Source organism: Camarhynchus parvulus, chromosome 2, assembly GCF_901933205.1.
Source record: "Camarhynchus parvulus chromosome 2, STF_HiC, whole genome shotgun sequence".
Lineage (NCBI taxonomy): Eukaryota > Metazoa > Chordata > Aves > Passeriformes > Thraupidae > Camarhynchus > Camarhynchus parvulus.
In genome coordinates, this window is record NC_044572.1 from 105182994 (window position 1) to 105202263 (window position 19270).

The following is a 19270-nucleotide window of genomic DNA, read 5'->3' on the forward strand; positions in this document are numbered from 1 at the left end:
GGATGAGCTCTGTAACTATCTTGGAGGCTCCATTGGATTGAATCAAAAGTTGTAAATTTTGGATCAGAGACTTTACGCTGTGTCTGTCATAAATGGATAGCACATTCTTGGAAAGAACAAGAATTTCTTTCATTCTGACTTTGTTCTGCTCTGGCAATGACTATGAGGAAAGATCAAATAAGACTCTGATAAAGATCTAATCTTGGCCTGTGGGACTGAACTAATTGACCTCCTGAGGTCCCTTACAACCTGAGTCATTCATTGGTTCAGTGATCTCAGGGTTAAATAAATCCAGACTTTCTTGGAAGTCTGTCTTCCTTTTGTCAGGTCATCTGATGTATGACAAGCAGCTGACCAGAATTTTGCATCGCAGGAAAATTATAATCAGTTCTGTTTCTTGTGAAATCTATGCATTGTGATTCGTGTTGTGCATTTTAAAATATAGCTGTATTCAAGCAACAAAAAAGGCAAATATCCAGTATAGATTATATTTTCCATATTCTTCCCACAATATAATCAGATATTGTCCAAAAGGCAATCAGCGTTATTTTTACTAACATGAGTAGAAGAAATGTTCTTTGTCTTCCCGTTGACATTTCTGTGCAGAACTTTGTTCATACAGTCTAGTAAGATTTACCATGTTGGTCCTTTCTATCAGCTCTTTGTTCATGAAAGAACATTTCTTTTAATACTACTTCAAATATAGAAAATAGCAAAATTAGTCTAAATCTACAAATCCTGGTTATATGACTGCTACGAATTGTTTGTAATTAATTTTGTGGAAATTAAGTTGGATTAAATGAGTTTAAATCCAATTATAGCTTTCTTTTTTTTCCTTTTATTTTCATTGACAAAAGACATGAATTTTGGTTTACTTTTTCTGTTTGTGTCAGGGGAAAGCAAAGTTTTAGGAATGGATGCCTGAATGGAGAAGTGATATAAATGAAGTGTTGCACAAAAAGATAGAATCAGTTTCTTTAAAGTATGATGACAGAGGAGTTCTGGAAACCACACAATCCTACTCAGAGTAGGTCTGATTAGATCAGGTTGCTCAGGAACTCGTTCTTCCAAACTTTGAACACTTCCAGAGATTGGAATGCCACAGCTACTCATGGCAGCCTGTTTCAGTGTTTGCCTGAATGACCTATTTTGTCCCTAACATCTAATTGAAATTTTCCATGTTCCAATCTGTGCCTGTTACCTCTCATCCTTTTTCTGTGCACCTCTGACAGGAGTCTGGGTCCATGCCCTCTGTATTCTCTGATCCAGAAGTAGTAGGTAGCAATAAATTCACCTGTCTCTTCTTAATGCTGAAGAAACCCAACCATCTTCTTGGATGTCATGTGCTTCAGTCCCTCACCATCTGCATGGGTCTGCCCACAGCACCTGTTTTATCACAGAGGTCCATGAGGTTGATTTGGGAATATTTTGCCCTGGGTAAACTATGCTGGATATGTCCCATCACCTTCCTGTCCTTTGTGTGTTCTAAATTTGTTCACTGGATCTCCTTTGCCACTGAGCAATGGGCCCCTACCCCCATTAGCGTTTCTTTTGCTGCTCCTCTACTCTTGGAATCTTTCTTTTTGTGCTTCACCTTCCTTGCTAGTTTTAACTCTGGTAAGCTTTGTCTTTCTGAACTCTACTATTGCATATTTGGGCAATGTCTTTGTATTGCCATCAAGTAGCCTGCCCTGCTTCCACCTTCCATGCACTTTCTTTTTGAGTTTGAGATCAATCAGAAACTGTGTTTATCTGTGCTGACCTTCTGCCGTGCTTGCATGTTGGAAAAAACTGTTCTAAGGAGGCTGTCCATGAGAGTCAACTCTGTTGGTCCCCTGTCCCATCCAGGACACTTTTACAGGGTCTTGAAAAGCAGCTCTCTGAGCAAGGACAAATCTGCTTTTCAGAAGCCCAGAACTGTAGTTCTGTTTGTCTTGTTTCCTTGTCTTTCTTTCATACATTCAAAACAACTTCTGGATTACTTGCACCCTCCTGCATTGTCCTTCTGGCATCTCCTGAAGCTCTGTCTGGGCTGGGGCCACTGATGTACCCCTGGAGTGAGCAGAGGTGAAGAACATCCAGAGTCCTGAGTGCCCTGCTCATGAACTGCTCACCATTCCAGCCAGGAAATGCTGTGTCCCTGCTCAGCCCTGAATTGCAACACCCCCTAAGGAGGAACTAAACAGGGAGTGGGAGCTGGGGGAAATATTTTGGTTGCTCCAGGGCAGAGCTTCCTGCTCTGGTTTTCTGGCTCTCGTGTCTGTGAGCTCATCAGGGTGCCTCATGACCATGATTTACTCAACTTGTACTTGCCATCGCTGCTCTAGTTCAAATTACTTAGGGTTTTTTTCTTTTTCTGGTGTGCCTAAACCACATATTTATAGAGACAGACACTTTTCTAGTGGAAAATCTATTTTGTGCTGGCTGGACTGTTCAGTTTTTGGTTTCTTCTGGTATTGCTGATCTTAGACACAAGATGTTCAGAAATTTAATATGTAGTATAAGAAAAAATTAATGTTTCAGTTTCTTGAACAATATATACATGGTGATAAGAAAGTAGCCTAAAAGGAGATATTTTATGGTATAAAGAGTTGTTTTTTCAAAGGTTCGTTTTAATGGGAGGAGGGGTTTATAATGCTTTAAAGAAAAAGTTCAGCTGCTTTACGTGAGAATACAATGATTCAGAGCCCTGCAGAGAACAGGTGGTTAAAGAACACCACATGATTGACTCTTTATTGCAGTCATATTCAGTCTTTTCCCCTTCTTAGTTGTGTATAGAAACAGTGTAAAGGATGTTATTGTTTCTTAATTCTTCCAGGTTCCTCTCTTTATCTTGTTCTATCCTTTTGTTTTATTTTGCACAGCATAACACGGCTGGGATTAACTGTGAGAAGTGTGCAAAAGGTTACTATCGTCCTTACGGTGTTCCAGTGTGGGCTCCTGATGGTTGCATACGTGAGTCCTTCTTTATGGAGTATCTTCTCCTGGTGGCTTGAGGGGTTTGGGCTGTAACCAAGGCATAGGATGTGTCTTTGTGGAGGAAAAAATGAAAGGGTGGGCAAAAGATGTTGGAGAAGAGCTACAAATAAATTTTTGTGTTGCTTTAAGCCTTTTAAATTATATTCTTCTCAACTTATGTGTCATATGAGCATATTGAGAACAGCAGAAAGATAGAAAATAGGCCATAAAAGGGTACAGAGGAGATAGGATCGTGGAAACCTGGGATGCTGTTACACACACCACAGTGAGGAGGATCTCAGGACCCCTGGGAAGCCATTCTCATCTCCTGTTCTTGTGATCTTGTTTCTCTTAGCTCTCTGATGTACACATGAGCTATCCTTTGACCCTTGGTCACTTGAAAATTTTATTCTATAGCTCAAAAGGTTGCAAGGATCACTACTGTGATCTCATGCAGTGCTGAGCCCATCGACTAATAAGTGATGCAGTAGGGTAATTACTAATAGAACACTTGAAAAAGAACTGAGTACAGGTAAGAGGAAGGTGTTTGGATTACAAAGAGGCTGAAGGAGCCATGTGACAGGCAGGAGGAAGCTACAGTTAAGTTGTGTTTGGGGATTGAAAGGAGTGGGAAGTCAGCAGAGCTGTGGTCATAGTGTTGCGTGTAGTGTGTAAATCAAAGTGAATAGTGTGGTGCTTAGCCTAGACTATGGAGAGAGATGAGTGGTTGTCACAGAAAAATTGCTGTGGAAGAACAACATGCATTTTTTGGAATTAGAAACTCCTAAACACTCTAAGAAAATAACATGGGTTTTGCTTTTAAGGGATGCATTGGTGATATGTAAGTACTTGGGAAACGTTAACTCTTTAAATAATGAGTCATTCACATCTGCATGTTCGTTGTTACGATGCCATTGTGCACTCCTGTAAAAGGCAAATTGATTATTTTCCAAAGAGTGCCTAATTGCTGGTACTTTTATTTAGCCTGCAGTTGTAACTTGGAGCATGCAGATGGCTGCGAGGAAGGGTCTGGCCGCTGCTTCTGTAAGCAGAATTTCCAGGGAGACCACTGTGAACGCTGTGCTGATGGATTCTATGGTTATCCATTTTGTGTCTGTAAGTATGCAAGTAAAATTACCTCTTTTTCTGTATTTTAAATGTGCATTAAAGAATTATTGGTTTTCATTGCTCTTGACTTGGTTAATAAACATCTGGTATTTCAGCTTCACATGTTTGTGTTCTGATAAATCAGTTGTTACAATACTGAAGAGAGTTGGATTATTTAACAAAATGATAGTGACTTGAAAAACAGAGAATGTGCTGTGTTCTCACAATTCAGAAATAATTTGAGACATCAGGTTCACAGTCTGATGAGTGAGTTGTGAACTCCGGTCCTAAGGCCGTAGACAAATTGTTTAAACACGTGTCAGGACTTTTAGGGATAAAGAGTACCTGCACAGAGAAGTAGAACATGACTGTAATGACTGAGAGGGGGGAAAAAGGGTATGTGTTCTCCTTGACACCTCCTGGGATTTGGAACTTGCATCTCTGATAAACAATGCTTTTCCCATAAAAAATTACATATAAAATAGCTGAGCAGAAAATGTAGCATCAGAATTTCTGCATAAAGGCTTCTGACTCCATGAAAGGATTACCGAAATGCATCAGTGGGATGTTTTGTGCCTTCAGGAAAAAGACATGTATTTGACAGCTGATAAAAAACAAATGTTGAGATGGGACAAGATCCAAGGTCTCACTAGAAGAGAGGTACCACAATAGAAACACAAGAGTAGCGAAAACAATACAAAACAAGGGAAAAAAGAAACCCTGTGAAAATTGAATGTTGTTTGAATTCAGTGGCTGTGATAGAATATTGCCTGTACACTGCATTCTAGATTATCACATCTCATAAATGTTCTTGATTGAAATCTGGCATTTTTAAATTAGTTCAGCTCAGGTAGACATTGATCTGAGTCCCACTGATGTGTGTAGCTCATTGACTTTGGATCCCATCTCAATGCAAGAAAATGTAAGAATGGGAAAGACAATCTGGAGGACTCTCAAATAAAAGCTCCTAAGATGTACATGTCATAAATTATGGCAGTTCATGTAGCAGGTGGTAGTGCCGCGTAGGAGGAGATAGACCTTCAGCTGGAAGCAGGAAATGTGAAATAAATAAGAAAATCCTTAGGTAATTTTCCCAATGCTGTCTTGTGTAAGAAAGCTTTCTGCATAAAAGGATAAGGAGCAGGAAAGCAACCTGGTGTCATTTCCAAATGGTGTCTGGCCTTTCAGACTGCTTTTTCGAGAAGGGAACCTTGTGTCTGAATTGGGAATCAAAAGTGCAATGTCTCTTACCTCTTTCCTAAGAAAACTAAAGAAAACTAAGCTGAAGTTGGTTACTAGAGTCATATGAATATCATGCTCTCTGTATTGATGGTAGGTAACTTTATTGTTTGTCATGATTTTTAATGAATTTAATGTGTTTGTTTCCAATGATCCTTGCTGTTTCTTTTGTTTTAAAGATACTCCTGTATATCCTTCTACTTCTTCAGTTCCAAGTGATGCTGTGGCTGGTGACATAATAGGCAAGTTCGCAGTGGTTTTTCCCCATTTCACTGTTTTTCCCCATGTTGCTATTTTTCACTGTTTCAATGGTGTATTCTATTCTTTTGTAGAATAATAGAATCATTAAATTGATTTTTAGGTAGTAATTTTGCCTCTGTTAGTATTTATCTTTCAAGAGAACCTTTGTTCTTGCCAGAGGTTCATCATACTGTCATATTTATACCAAACAGTTAGGTGGGCTAGCTCCAGAAGGAGTTATGGATCAAAACAACTTTGGCGAGCCTCTGGCAGACATCTGCAGGAGGAGCTGACCATCCTGTTTGGTGCACTTAAGAACACATCCATCAAGACTTTCTGACATGTACAACTTTCTGACATGTCAACACACTGCTTTGTGGTGTAAATCTCTTTCTTGAGGCTAGCTGGCCTCTGCCTCTGGACTGGCCTCTGTCACCTGGCAAATTGTACGTTATTGCCCTTAGCAGTGAAGGACTTTGATTTCTAAGAAAGCTTCATATTTCTTGTCTAGCCCACTGTAAAGCTGCCTGAAATCCATACAATGATTCCCTTGGTGGGCTTCTATTTTTTAGCCTAGGTTATCATTCTGTGCAACAGAGGCATCATCACAGCTAACACTTAATCAGTTGCAGACATATAATAGACTTCACCTTGATACAGCATCCAAAATAATTGCCCTGGTAGGCCTCTGGATGTTCCCTGTTGTACATCCCCTTTTCTCACAAATTTTTTTAAAGGAAGAAGAAAAAAAATGCAAAGGAAAGTTAATAAATATAACTGGAGAAAATAGATCTTGAGCTCTTTACCATTTCAGTGAGCAGCATCTGAATTTGAGGACATAAAAAAGGCAGCTGCTTCTAAGTGGAAGTTCTAGTGGAAGTTATAAATTTTTGCTGTCAGACTGAGCACAATTACAAATTGTGGTTTTTTGAATTAGATTGTGCATGTAAGACTCAGACAAATAGGGTATTTTTGTTTATGAGTAATATTTACTAAGTACTGATCTATTTTTCTCTGCAAAATTACAAGGAATTCTGGGATTATATGCACTCACTTTGGTTTTTTTTTTCTTTTCCTTTCCTGTTTTAACTAGAAGGAGGCTGCAAACCAGGGTATTTTGGCCCCCAGTGTCTGCGTAAGTGGCATAGTTTCTTTGACGCTTGGAGTCTGTGCTCCAGGATAAATGCCAACCTTTGGCTTCCAAGGGAAATAAGAATTTTAAGATCATAATACTGCAAATGTTTTCTTTACAAATGTGATCTTCAGCGTGCCAGTGCCATGGTGCAGGAGTGCTGGGCAGTGACTGTGATGGAAGTACCGGGCAGTGCAAATGTCGAACTGGATTTGGGGGTTTTTCCTGTGATACCTGTGCAGCTGGCTATTTTCAGTACCCCTTCTGCCAGGGTAAGCCAAACATTCCCTTTTGGCAAGCATATCCAAAACACCAAGTTTTATACTGAAGGATGAACTTATTTTGCCATGGAGATGTATTCATAACAGGCTCTCCCACAACTCACAAAAGACAAAGAAGAATAATGTGATGAGGGGAGATTTTGATCTAAAAATTCCCCGTTTCCTTGGTTGCTGTCTGCTGTTTGATGCAGCTGCCAGACTCTAGTTTGTGTTTGGATTTAGTAACATTGATTAAACTTAGAATAAATTTGGAAATATTTCTGTTAGTTATCCTTGGAGGTTTGTTTTTTTTTAATGTACTTAATATGAGTTTGCAACCTCACTTTGATGCACAAAGCTACCCTATCTATTCAATACTATAAAACTGACTGGTTTTGAACTTTAATAGCTCTCTCTGTACTGTCTTTTTAGGCTATTTATTGACCACTCCCACCCAAGATTGTAAATCTAAACCATGAATTGTTTTGCTTCAGTCCCAGAAGTGATGGAACTACTCTCAATAGTTGGCAAACCACTTGGAATTGATAAATCAGACTCTCAGTGGGACCAGGCCAAGTGTAGTGCTTTGACACTGATAATTGAACTTTGAGCCAGCTTCCTTGCTCTTTCATTAATGTTTTCCTTGTTCCTGAATTGTTACAGATGTGAGCAATCAATAAAAGCTGTTATGAATCCATATAAATCCGATGGGAAAATTGTCATACTGTTGAGCATCAGGGAGCAGGGAGTTGCTTTTACTGCTGGTTTTTTTCAAATGTATTTTTATTTCAAGAAAGATGAAAGAAGAGAGCCGGTACAGAGGCTGCCTCTGAAATATCTTTTCTCATTGGCAGTGTGTGAATGTAACTTGATGGGTACCCAGCCTGAAGTCTGCGATTTTCTTGGGAGGTGTCTTTGCCGCTCAGGGGTGGCTGGACTTCAGTGTGACAGCTGCCAGCCTGGCCACCACTCGTTCCCTGCCTGTCAAGGTAAGGCTGCTGATTGCATGTACAGCATCAAACAGGGCCCTGAAAGGGCAGACAGCAGTGCTTTCTAGGACAGCAGCCAGAGCAGTGTTCACAGCAGCAAAGGGGCAACTCTCTCTTGTGCTTTTCAGTGAAATCCTCATATATTTTAATTCTCCAATTTCAGGCCTTTTGTTTCCCCTTGTAGTCAGACTGTTTGAGGTGCCCTCAGACAGCACAGCTGTCTTACTAATAATCAAAGCATTTGAGAGCTGTTCTCACATAGAGGCCGACAGCAACAGGGCGCACTTGACTGCTGAGGAACCAGCATGGCAGAACTGTGAAGCACTGGTGTGGTTTTGCAGAGAGTCTTTGGGACCTTGTTTGGTACCAAAGTTTGTTCTGTAAATCTGAAGTTCTCATTTTGCCCTTCATGGTGGTTTCTCACTTGTTTTAAGATCATCTGACAGGAGCTAACCCAACCTATGTCCATGTAGGCATGAAACATGAAAGATTTCTATGGAGTTTCCCACCAAGGACTAGCCTGCTTTTTTACAAGACAAGGAAATTAATGGAATATAAGTTTTGAGTATTGTCGTGGCCTTGTGTGCATGCATCAAGTCCTACTTGGCCCTAAGTTTTGTCTGTCTTTAAAGTGAATGACAGAGGGGGCCCTTAATCCTTAGTGATTTTTCCATTGAGAAGGAATATAGAATATTGCAGTGTTCTGGTATGTGCTTTCCTGTGCTGATTAACACGGTTTATGTATAAAATTATGATTTGCTTTCTTCTCTCTTGTTAATTTTGGCTGTTGACTATGTCAGTCTTCCTTTGGCTTATGTAGTTGCTTATCTCTTATAAAGGGATAGCAGAATTCTTTATGCCCTCATTCCCTGGTTTCAGCTGGGGTAAAATTAATTTTACTCCTAGTGCTGTGTTTTACCTTTTTTCCCCATCTTCTCCCCATCCCATGGGTTGGGGGTAAGTGGCTGTGTGTACCTATTTGCCAGCTGGAGTTAAACTGTGGCACCTTGCAAAGATGGGCTGTGTTGTGTTACCAAACACAATGGGTGGAATATAGAAACACTACATGATTGTGGGTTTTATGGTCTGGAGTAGATGAACATTTTTAATGAAAAACATAAAATCAGGATTCTGCATTGGTACACACTGTTCAGTGGTTTTAAAATAACCTTTTTATTTTCCTAGAGCAAAATCAAGTAGCGATCTTAAAGCAAATCAAGCCCGTCTTGAATATGTTTGATCTTTGAACACCAAAAGCTGAAAAGAGACATAAAAGCTTAAAAGAGCATGCAAAAACAAATTGTAAAAGACAGATAAAAATAGTTGAAAACACAGTAGTGGGATTACTCAGAACTGCTGCAGTTCACAGTTTGTTCAGTTAAAATGAGCTGCCATGGGTTTAAACATAAATTAACACAGCATGCTGCAAGCTGTGGGGGAAAGTGAGCAGCCCAGCCTGCTATTCCTGTAAGGAATTGTCATCTTCAAAAGAGAGACGGATCTATATTTTTTGGGCTGCTGTTACTAGAACTAATCTCTCTGGTCATGACTTGTTGAACTCAATAGAAGATTTATTCAAATAAAGTGATATCAAAACAAAGCCTTTAAACAAAACACTAATACTTAAAATTAGGAGAGGATGCTATATGGTAGTCAAATGATGGAGGAGTCTAGTGTAGGTATTGTTCTTGGAAGCTTCAGTGTTTATATTTCTCTTACACTAACTTCCTAGCAAGCCCTATGTCTTTCCAAGCATCTTTAAAGTAAACACAGCAAAGTCACATGTCTTTGACTGCAGCAGAAAGAGGAACCAAAAGGGGGAACCAGAAACATGAACATGTAGCAGAAGACAATGTTTGCTTTGTATTTCTGTCAGTCAGCCATTTCTGGCAGTCATAACATCCAAGTGGTTAACTGCAGCACTTCATCTCGTACCTGGGCCAGCTGGGATGCCCAGATGGGGTCCTGTTCCTGTACCTGTGAAGTGTGACCCTGTGGAACATTCTGGCATCATCTCAAGAAAATAGCAGGTCTTGTCTTTAGCTGTTAGCCCAAAATACTGGTAACTCCCTGAGAAGTTGGCTGTCAGAGTTGACAACATGCTTTGAATATATTTTTAAAATATTTTTTAAAGTATTTCTGTCATGTGACATTCTTCCCAAATGTAAGATGGATTTGTGTCCCTTACATGTGTTTTGCAAGGCATCAAACCAAATCTCTCAGCTGTGAGTTACAGAACTGCAAGAACCAAGATTATCAGTGGTTGAGGACACAATTGCAGAATAACAGTCTATTTTGGGGTATTTCTTTTTGCTGGTAAAATGATGGTTTGTCTGGTTTTCTGAATGTAAATGATTGATTTACATTCAAAGGTAAGTTTTTTGGCAAATTCTAGATTTAGACATGTATCTGTTCTTTTTTATTCCTCTGTGCAGCATGCAGTTGTGATAGTGTTGGCTCATTGGGGAATACCTGTGGTCCGGGAGGGCAGTGTCCGTGCCGTAGTAACTATGCTGGGCTGAGATGTGACCAGTGTGCTCCAGGATATCACAGCTATCCCAGCTGCCTGCGTGAGTAAAAGCCTTCCCTACTTCTACCGGGGTTTTCCTTCCTATTTCTGCAACATGGAAGAAAATAAATCTTAACAAATATATTTCCAGTTAAAAGATTTCCATTTTGATGGCACAGGAACTTGTAAGAAAATATTTGTCAGTTCCATAGGTTAATGCTCTATTTTTCTAAGTGAATGGTTTGCATACAAACCCAAATACTATAAATCAGGCTAAATAGACGTTTAAAAAATCATTATTAAAAGCTTCTGCTCTCTTGGAGTTTAAAGTATTTGAGTCTCTCCAAGGTAACCGTATTAAAAAGCCCTTTCAAGCTCACACCGGCTACATTGTGCTTCTGCACTACTGCATTCCACAGCCTCTGTTTTCAAAAGATCTTTCGATGTGTTTGTTTTATAAAGGTGTCAACAGCGAGTGTGACCCTGCAGGTAGCATTGGTTCTCACTTTGTAAGTATTCTGCCACAGCAGCTGACAGTGCATGTTAATCATTCATGTGTCTTTGCTGACACATCCAGCTCATTACTCAAGCCCTGAAGCCTGCTCTTAGGCTCTAAAAGAATTGCAGGAGCTTGTTTGAAGGGTAGGAGTAGGAATTAACTTTGTGTTTTGCTTTTTGATCATACCAGTGCGAAACCTTGTCAAGGATGGGGGTTTTTTATCTTTTATATATAGGATATGCAATCTGTTTATGTCTTTTTGGTATACTCTTAACACTAACATATGCATGAAGGTATAAGCTTGTGCATGTCTCAAAGACCTTCTGGGTCTGGGTTGCAACAGGCCTTTCAGCATCAAATTATTCATGAAAAATCATTGCATCTTTGTTGCCATTCCACTATTATTGTTATTACTGCGATGGTGGTTATTAAAAGATTACATGTGAAAATGAATTAGTGTTTTTAAGGAAATACTGGGGTTTATTCTTTGTACAAACCAGTTAATACTTTAGAGCAGTTTTAATAAGGCTATAAAAGAATTGGAAAGTACGTCCTTTGGGACCCTTAGAATAAATTAGATACATAAAAAATACACAGGGTGGAACAATCCTTTGCTGATATTATGAGACAGAAAAATCAATGATGTCTGAATCAGCCTGAGATTCATGGATCTGTAAAAGTCAGTAAACTGCATGAGCTCTTAACAATGTTAGGGTTTTCTTAGTAGTAAAGATCAGTAAGTTTTTTTTATGGAGCAGGTAAACCCTTATTAGCTCCTTTCTGTTGTTAGGGATATTGTCAATGTCTCCAGCATGTTGAAGGTCCTACCTGCAGTAAATGCAAACCCTTGTACTGGAACCTGGCCAAAGAAAACCCTGAGGGATGTACAGGTATGGCTTCATGGCGTATCCCTTTGGCTTATCAAATGTAGTCATCTGTATTCTCTGACACTGTCTGTGGTGCTCTTTGTGACTTTCACAACTCTTGTCAACAGCATATTTCTCATACAGCTTAATTGTAAACCCATGATACCAGCAGTTACTTTCAGAAACCAGGCCATAATTTTATGGGTGTTTGCCTAGTGCTGAACTAGGGTGTGCTCTGAAGTTCCAATGATGTTCATTTCATAGGGCCCTATGGCAGATCTACTGGGGCAAGACAGGATTTTTACCTGTAATCCTGAAACCAGAATTTGGCTCATTGTTTTGAGGGGAAAAAAAGTGCTTTTTCACTTTGTTATTTCCTAGCTTGGAGTGTAAAGCCTTCTTGTGGCCTCAGGGTGTGACAGATCTGTTATGGTTTATATCTGTATAATAACCTGTGATTGTCAATGTTTTCCAACAGGGAGAGTGTGTTTTTAAGGCAGATAATAATAATTAATGAAGATTAAAAAGGGTAAAGATAAAAAAAAATCTAAAGTACTCTCCAACTGTTTCCTTTGGAACAGATTCCACCACAACAGCCACTTAGGATGAGTAGCTTTAGACTGATAATAGTTTCATTACGTTTTTTACTTTAGCTCTCTAAATACTTAACAACTCCTCAAATATTCTGTACTGCACTTTCCATGTAATTCTCTACTTTCAGTCACAGAGTCGATACTGGGTTTGTCCAAACTTCTGGCTCGGCATAGTTCCTCCCTGCACTATTTTCTCCATTTCTATTTCGTATGGAGAGTTGATTTGGTCCCAGAGTAGCATTGCAGAATAGAAGGTTGCCAGTCAGACTGGAAGACACTGTTTTGCATCAATTGTCTGAACGTTTCTAAGAAAGAAAACAATTGTAAATTCAAATTCAATACTGTTTTTTGTCAAATACGAGTTAAATCACTTTAAAACATACCAGTAAACTACACATACTTAGGAGTCCTCATTCTTTCTCCTTCTCTTTTTCTTCTCACCTCATACCAGTCTGCTGTTCTGAACCTTCCAGAATAAAATCCACCTTGTGGCACATTGACTCAAAATTGCAGATTCTGGGTGGCAGGGTTTTTCCCTGTAAAGTATCATGTAAAGTATCAAGGTGTCTTTTTTTTTCATCTGTGCAGAATGTCAGTGTGATGTGAGTGGAACACTAAGTGGAGTTGCAGAATGTCAGCAGGTAAAGAGAAATTAAGAGAAAGACAATAATTAAATTGATTGTTGTTAAGATAAATTATTGTAACATTTGCTAAGGTAGAAATCTTAGCCTTTTGAACATAAAATACCTAGTTTTATACATCAAAGGATCAATTTTATGTATCCTAGGAATGTATAAAGTTTTAAAAAATTTTTTTCTTCTTGAGTTTATGTATTTTCTAGTCTGTTTCTGAAGATGATAAATGACAGAGATAATGTCCAGATAATGGGGGTTTTTTGTGTTTGGTTGGGGTTGTTTTGTTTTTTGAGATTAGAAATTTTTACCTCTCTAGAATTAGAGGGAATTCAAAGTATTGAGATTGAAGTTCTGGAAATGTACTGAAACATTTCTGATGAAATTTATTTTCTTCACAGGAAAATGGGCAATGCTACTGCAAATCTAATGTTTGTGGAGGTTCCTGTGGCACTTGTGAAGCTGGTTATTATGCTCTTGAAAAAAAGAATTATTTTGGCTGCCAAGGTAACATGAATAAAGAACATCTAGAGTGGAACAATTGCACTTAGCACAGAAGTCTTTAGAATTCCCTAGGCAGTACTTTTAGAGTGGAAATGTTTGAATTACTCATGTGCATAGCATTTTGTGCTGGTGCTGTAACCTTGCTTGTGACTCCTCTTTTGCCTTTCAGCAGGAGAAGAACAAGGCAGATGTTACCACTGTGCTTCCCAGTCATTTTGTGCATGTCTTAGAAAACAGGGTGCTTTTAGACTGTGGCATAAATCTTGTTTAGGAACACTCAGCCTTTCAATCCAGCTTGGAAGTTTTAGCCTTGACATACTTGTTCCTTAGTACCGCATATTATACCTCATTACTAGAAGTGTCCTTTTGTTTGTACCACAAGTCCTTTCTCCTGTAGAAAGTCATTCAGTGTTGTCCAGTGTCAGTTGATAATATGTGTATTGTATGAACACATACATTGCAATTTTGTCAGATTAAATATTGGGGTACCAGGTTTTGAAACATTAACATCTTGCAATTTTTGTAAGTTAGGTTTTAGATTTTGTGGGTTGTTAGTGGGTTTTTTAACATAATTATTCTTTGTGATATTGCTGCAGAAATTCTGACTTGCTGTGAACACATTTGAATAGCAGTTCTGCAAAACTGCAGCCCTCCATTTAGCAGTGTAGCAGAGTGTATTATTTGAGGTTTTTTTTTTAAGTGACTTTTGTCACATTCGAAGGAGAAATTATAAAGGAAACAGGCACAAACACGGGAAGCTCAAAATAATTGCAGCTTATGCACGTGTATTGAGTTGTGCTTGAGAGAGTCTAAAGGGCTCTGGGAGGAGGAAGCGAGTCATTAATGGTGTTTAATCAGGTGAAGCCATGGTGTGTTTGCTGATAACTTCCACCTCTCTTTTTCTGGTTGGCTTCTGCTGTTGGCATGCCAGGCTGCAGGTGTGATGTTGGAGGATCCCTCAGCCCAGCCTGCTCCCAGCCCTGGGGCAGCTGCCGGTGCAGGGCACACGTCGTGGGCACCACATGTCGCGAGTGAGTCCAGTTGGGTTCCTGGCACAGCTTCAGCACAGTCCCTTGTTATGCTTTCATGTGACATTCTGGGTTTGTTGATGAGTAAGTTGGTAAATTGCACTGGTTATTGATATTAATTTTTCTGGGAAGTTTCTTTCCTGTATTTTAGTAAGATTTTCTGACTTGTTTCCTTAAATAACCAATACCAGTTTTGCAATATGTATCTATCAAGAGTTGTATAGGAAAATGTATCAAAGCTGTAAAAGCTTCTGGAAAGAAAATTCTCATTGCATCCCTCTAACCAGCTGTCTTGAATCTATGAGCTGGTGTCAGAATTTCTCAGTCACCAGTAGATCACCTCCCTTCCACTGCTTTTTGCCTTTGGATGTAGATCATAAATGACTGCTAATTCTTTGCTGATTTGTTGTGGGTTTTTTTTCCTTCTTGAAAGGCCTGAAAAAAACTATTTTTTTCCTGATCTGCACCACATGAAGTTTGAGATTGAAGATGGCACTACTGTCCAAGGAGAAAAAATTCGGTTTGGCTATGATCCTGAGGAATTTCCTAGCTTCAGTTGGAGAGGATATGCACAGATGTCCTCTATACAAGTAAGCTGGAATTTCACTCAAGACTTCAGGGTGAAAATGAAAACAAAAGTGCATGGCACATATGTCTTTATAATACTGCTATGTGTGTGGAAGGTCATGGAAAAAAGAGAAAAGGACAGGATCTGACTAATCCAAACCCTTTGGCACTGTGTTGCTGTTGGGATTAGTGAGTGTTGGTATTTTTGTCAGGTCATTTGCATGTTGCTTGTGCAAATACACCTTCTTCAGAAATGTTCTTTGACGTTGTTTTTTTTGTGAGACGGCTGTAAAGAGGGAACTTACAGCTTTAAAGTCTATAATAGTAGGTGCAGAAATTATTGAATTATTGTCATGCCAAGGACAGTGGGAATGGTTGGCTAAATAGTTTGAATTGCACAGGTCTATGACAGTCTGTGTCCATAAGATTTTCAGGCAAATTCCAAGTGCTGTCACTGAAGTCATCTTACACTTGAACTTACATTGGGTAGAGAAGAGAGAGGTGCTAGCTTTTATTATGAATGGTACCTTCACATTACAGCAAACAGGAAAATGTGTAGTTCAGTAAAAGAAGCTATGAGCAGGGGCATATTGGCAACAATTCTTTTAGTTTCATGACAGACTACGAATGAACTAAACAATAGCTGAGGGAATAAGTAAATCACAGGTAGAAAGTCACCTGAGAGGGGCCCTTCTGACTTTGGATTGAACTGCTGATCAAACGAAGCAGAATTTCAAAACAGTAGATTTGAGAAATAAATGGGATTTGTTCACTCCCCTTGAAAGTAGGGCTTTGGTATAGTTGTGTCCAGCCTCCATTTTTCCAGGGACTAATGAATTACTTTAGCATGGGACAGAAGCACATAATCATTGCACAATGATTTCCTTTATGTTCTTTTTTCAGTCTTTTTTCTTTTGTTGTTTTGGTCTTGGTTGTTTTTATCCCAGATAATTTTTGAATTCTCAGTATTATTCCACATTCGTAAATGAAAGCAGCTCTTTGGTTTCTGTGATTTCTTAATGTCTGCTTTCTAATTCATCTGCTTTTTGCATTTCTTTTCCATGGGCGTTTTGTACAGGCTTTTTGTTCTGTTCTCAGATGCGGGAAACAGAGATAATGTTTTCATTTGGGGAAGCAGAGTGGACCACAGTGGTGGGGAGGTCACTGTGCCACAAATAGCTTGGAAAGGGACAGCATTTGCATTGTGGTGGGTGAACTGGTGGGAACTGGATAGCGAGGGGAGCTTTAGGATTTTAGATGGAAATACAGAAACCAAACCCATGAGATTGCACCAATCCTATTTTTTCCTGGTCCACTGCTGATCCTTAACATGTCTCTTAGTTTTTCTGAAAACTAAATAATGGGGATGTGTGAATGCAGAGAATTTTGTGGGTCTGGAGGTGTCAGTTTGGCTCCAGGACAAGGACAGCATTCCTGGTATTGCAACTCTAAGCAACTTTAGGATCTGGTAGAGGATCAGCAGCTTCAGTGACAGTCTGGGGTGTCTGCATGCTGTGGGATCTCAGACTAGGATCAATGACTGTGGCCTGTTCCTTGGAAAGGCAGGAATATTAACAGCCATATGCCTCCTTTATGGTATGAGTGGGGAGAATAACAGTAAAATACTGTTGCTGTATCACACTAACACACGTTAGTTGAGCCTTCTGTGTCCTTCTGGATCAGCTGGTATTCAACAAGAGTTTTATTTCACAGGAGATTTTGTTCTATGCTCTTTTGTAAGCTGCCCATACCTTTTTGTCTTTGCCAAGTGGTTTTTCTTTCTCTGGGTGACAGTAACAAGTAATGTGCTTTCCATTCCTCCTTTTTCCCTTTCTTTTTTATTTTTCCCAGCCAGAGGTGGTTATGCCTATCACTGTGGCTTCCCCTAAGCTCTTCCACCTAGTCCTCCACTATGTCAGCCTGGGCTCAAAAAGCTCTAAAGGGAAGATCTCAATTGCTGAGGGAAAACATATTGGCACTAATTATACTTGTAAGTGAATTAATTTTCTCACTAGGCTTCCCTGTCTTCCTCTGTCATACACCAGCATTGCCATTCCAGTATATACTTTTCTGCATGTGCCTCTGTCTTGTAGGACTTTAGTCTGGTGCTTGCATGGCTTCTGTCTGTTCCTCAATTCAGCACTTTATGGCTGTTTTTGTTTATTAACTTCCATTTTTCAGAATGAAGTAAGGATAACTTTGAATGTGGAAAAATCAAACCTCTACTTATTTCGCATTATCCTGAGGTATATTAACCCTGGAGGGGAAACATTATCTGGTCGTATATCTGCTTGTCAATCTCAGCCTGGAGCAGGTAGGTGTAACTCAGCAGTGCAACAGCTCAGGTGAATGTTAGATCAGAGAAGGCTTTCCAAGGTGCCCCTAAGTCAAGTCTTTAATGTTGCTTAAAAGGCATCACTTTTAACAGTGTCAGTGCTTTTGGGCTTCTCCTCGTATATTTTTGCCATGTAATTGATGTGGCTGTGTTTGCATGAAACTCCTGCTTGCAGTAGTAATCAGCATTTGTTTCTTCAAATGTTTGCCACACTTAGTACTTTCAGTTCTGAACTTGGAAGCTCTGAGCTGTGGATTTTATGAAGCTTTTAAATAAAGGGTAACAACATTTTGTTTGTTTTGCTTGCCTTTAATATTGAAGTTTTAAATGTGGCTTTTGCCTTCATTCAAAGAATGAGTAGGGTTTGTTTAAAATTGTGAACCCAGTCTACCAAGTTAGTTCTGATTACAGACCTCAAAGACGTGATCCCTTTCAGGCCCTGATAAAAGGTAATTACTCCATATCCTTTGAATGGTAGGGGCATACCAGGCCTATGTGCAGAATTATGTCTTACTATTCCTGCATTATTGAGAGGAGTAAAATTATAGATCCTTTTAGAAATTCAAGTAAGACAAAACTGAAGACTTCCCAGACACCATTCAGCAGAGTGGCAAAAATTTGTGGTCATCACTGGCTTCCAGTGGCTGGGACACAGGGAACCAGATTTGGTCTGTGTCCAGGGTCTTCAAAGAGGAAACCTTTAATATTCATAGCAGTTGATCCTCATGACTTCTGTTTGACAAAGCATACCACAGCTTTATTTCTGTAGTACACAGAGTCACAGAATTTTCTGGGTAGAAGGGGGCTTAAAAATCATTCCGTTCCAGCCCCCTACCATGGGCAGGGACGCCTTCCACTAGACCAGGCTGCTCAGAGCCCCACCCAACTTGGCCTTGAACACTGCCAGGGATGGGGCATCCACAACTGGCCCATCATCTCTGCCTAGAAGTTATCTGTCTGTAAGTAAATGTTTTAGATGGTGCTGAGAACCTACAACACCTGAAGTATTTGACCTGATTCACACGAGAATATGACATGTGTCAGTTGAATATATTGAGAATCAGTGCAGGGAGAGGTTGAATGGAAAATTATGAAAGAGGAAACTGGAAAAGTGACCATTTCACATATTGCAAAATTGGTCATTGCAGGGGCAGAACTCTGCTTTTCTGTACCAATTTGCTCAAGAGTAATAAGAATGAAAACATCAACCACTGCATAGCTCTGTGTCTGGTCAAGTGCATTGCTAATGCATGTTGACTGAAAATCATTGATCAACTCCTGTCAAACAAAGTTTAATGGACCAGATTATCAGTCCAGCCCACTAAGCAATTAGAGACATTTTACACAGTCACTTATTTTTTTTGCTTGATTTCTTTTTTTCTGGCAGGGGCTGCTCAGAGCAAAGAGTTTGTCTTCCCACCCAGCAAGGAGCCAGCTTTTATCACAATCCCAGGAAAAAGCTCCACAGAGCCTTTTTCACTGGCTCCAGGCACGTGGGCTGTCAGTATAATGGCAGAGGAAGTCCTCTTGGTAAGAAAACAATTGAGGAAAACAACTGCTTGAGGGTTGTCATGAAGTTACTGCTCTGGAGTTGTGTGCTGGGAAGAACCCTGCAAGCAAGTGAAATTCACTAGTGAAAGGAACAGAATACAATTATGAAAATTTATACTTCTGCCTCTTATTTCTTCTGACTTTCTCCTGCTCTAATTTTTCTTCTCCTTACAGACTTTAAGTCTGTCTGGAATCTGTACCTTCAAATGATAAGGTATTATTACCATACAGCCCAAAGCATAAGTGCTCAGAAAAATAAGT

General features: G+C 39.6%; 1 protein-coding gene across 2 annotated transcripts in view; it reads left to right on the plus strand.

Annotated features, from left to right (window-relative positions):
- Positions 1-19270, plus strand: part of LAMA3 (laminin subunit alpha 3) — a 105737-nt gene that overhangs the window by 26093 nt on the left and 60374 nt on the right. For both annotated transcript variants that reach the window (XM_030943416.1, XM_030943417.1), the window contains exons 9-23: positions 2865-2955; positions 3943-4074; positions 5484-5546; positions 6638-6679; positions 6811-6948; positions 7791-7925; positions 10361-10495; positions 10897-10943; positions 11724-11823; positions 12981-13033; positions 13426-13531; positions 14460-14559; positions 14990-15146; positions 17305-17437; positions 18846-18988. In XM_030943416.1, coding sequence (XP_030799276.1) covers positions 2865-2955; positions 3943-4074; positions 5484-5546; positions 6638-6679; positions 6811-6948; positions 7791-7925; positions 10361-10495; positions 10897-10943; positions 11724-11823; positions 12981-13033; positions 13426-13531; positions 14460-14559; positions 14990-15146; positions 17305-17437; positions 18846-18988 — 1575 coding nt within the window. The remainder of the gene's footprint in view (positions 1-2864; positions 2956-3942; positions 4075-5483; positions 5547-6637; positions 6680-6810; positions 6949-7790; positions 7926-10360; positions 10496-10896; positions 10944-11723; positions 11824-12980; positions 13034-13425; positions 13532-14459; positions 14560-14989; positions 15147-17304; positions 17438-18845; positions 18989-19270) is intronic.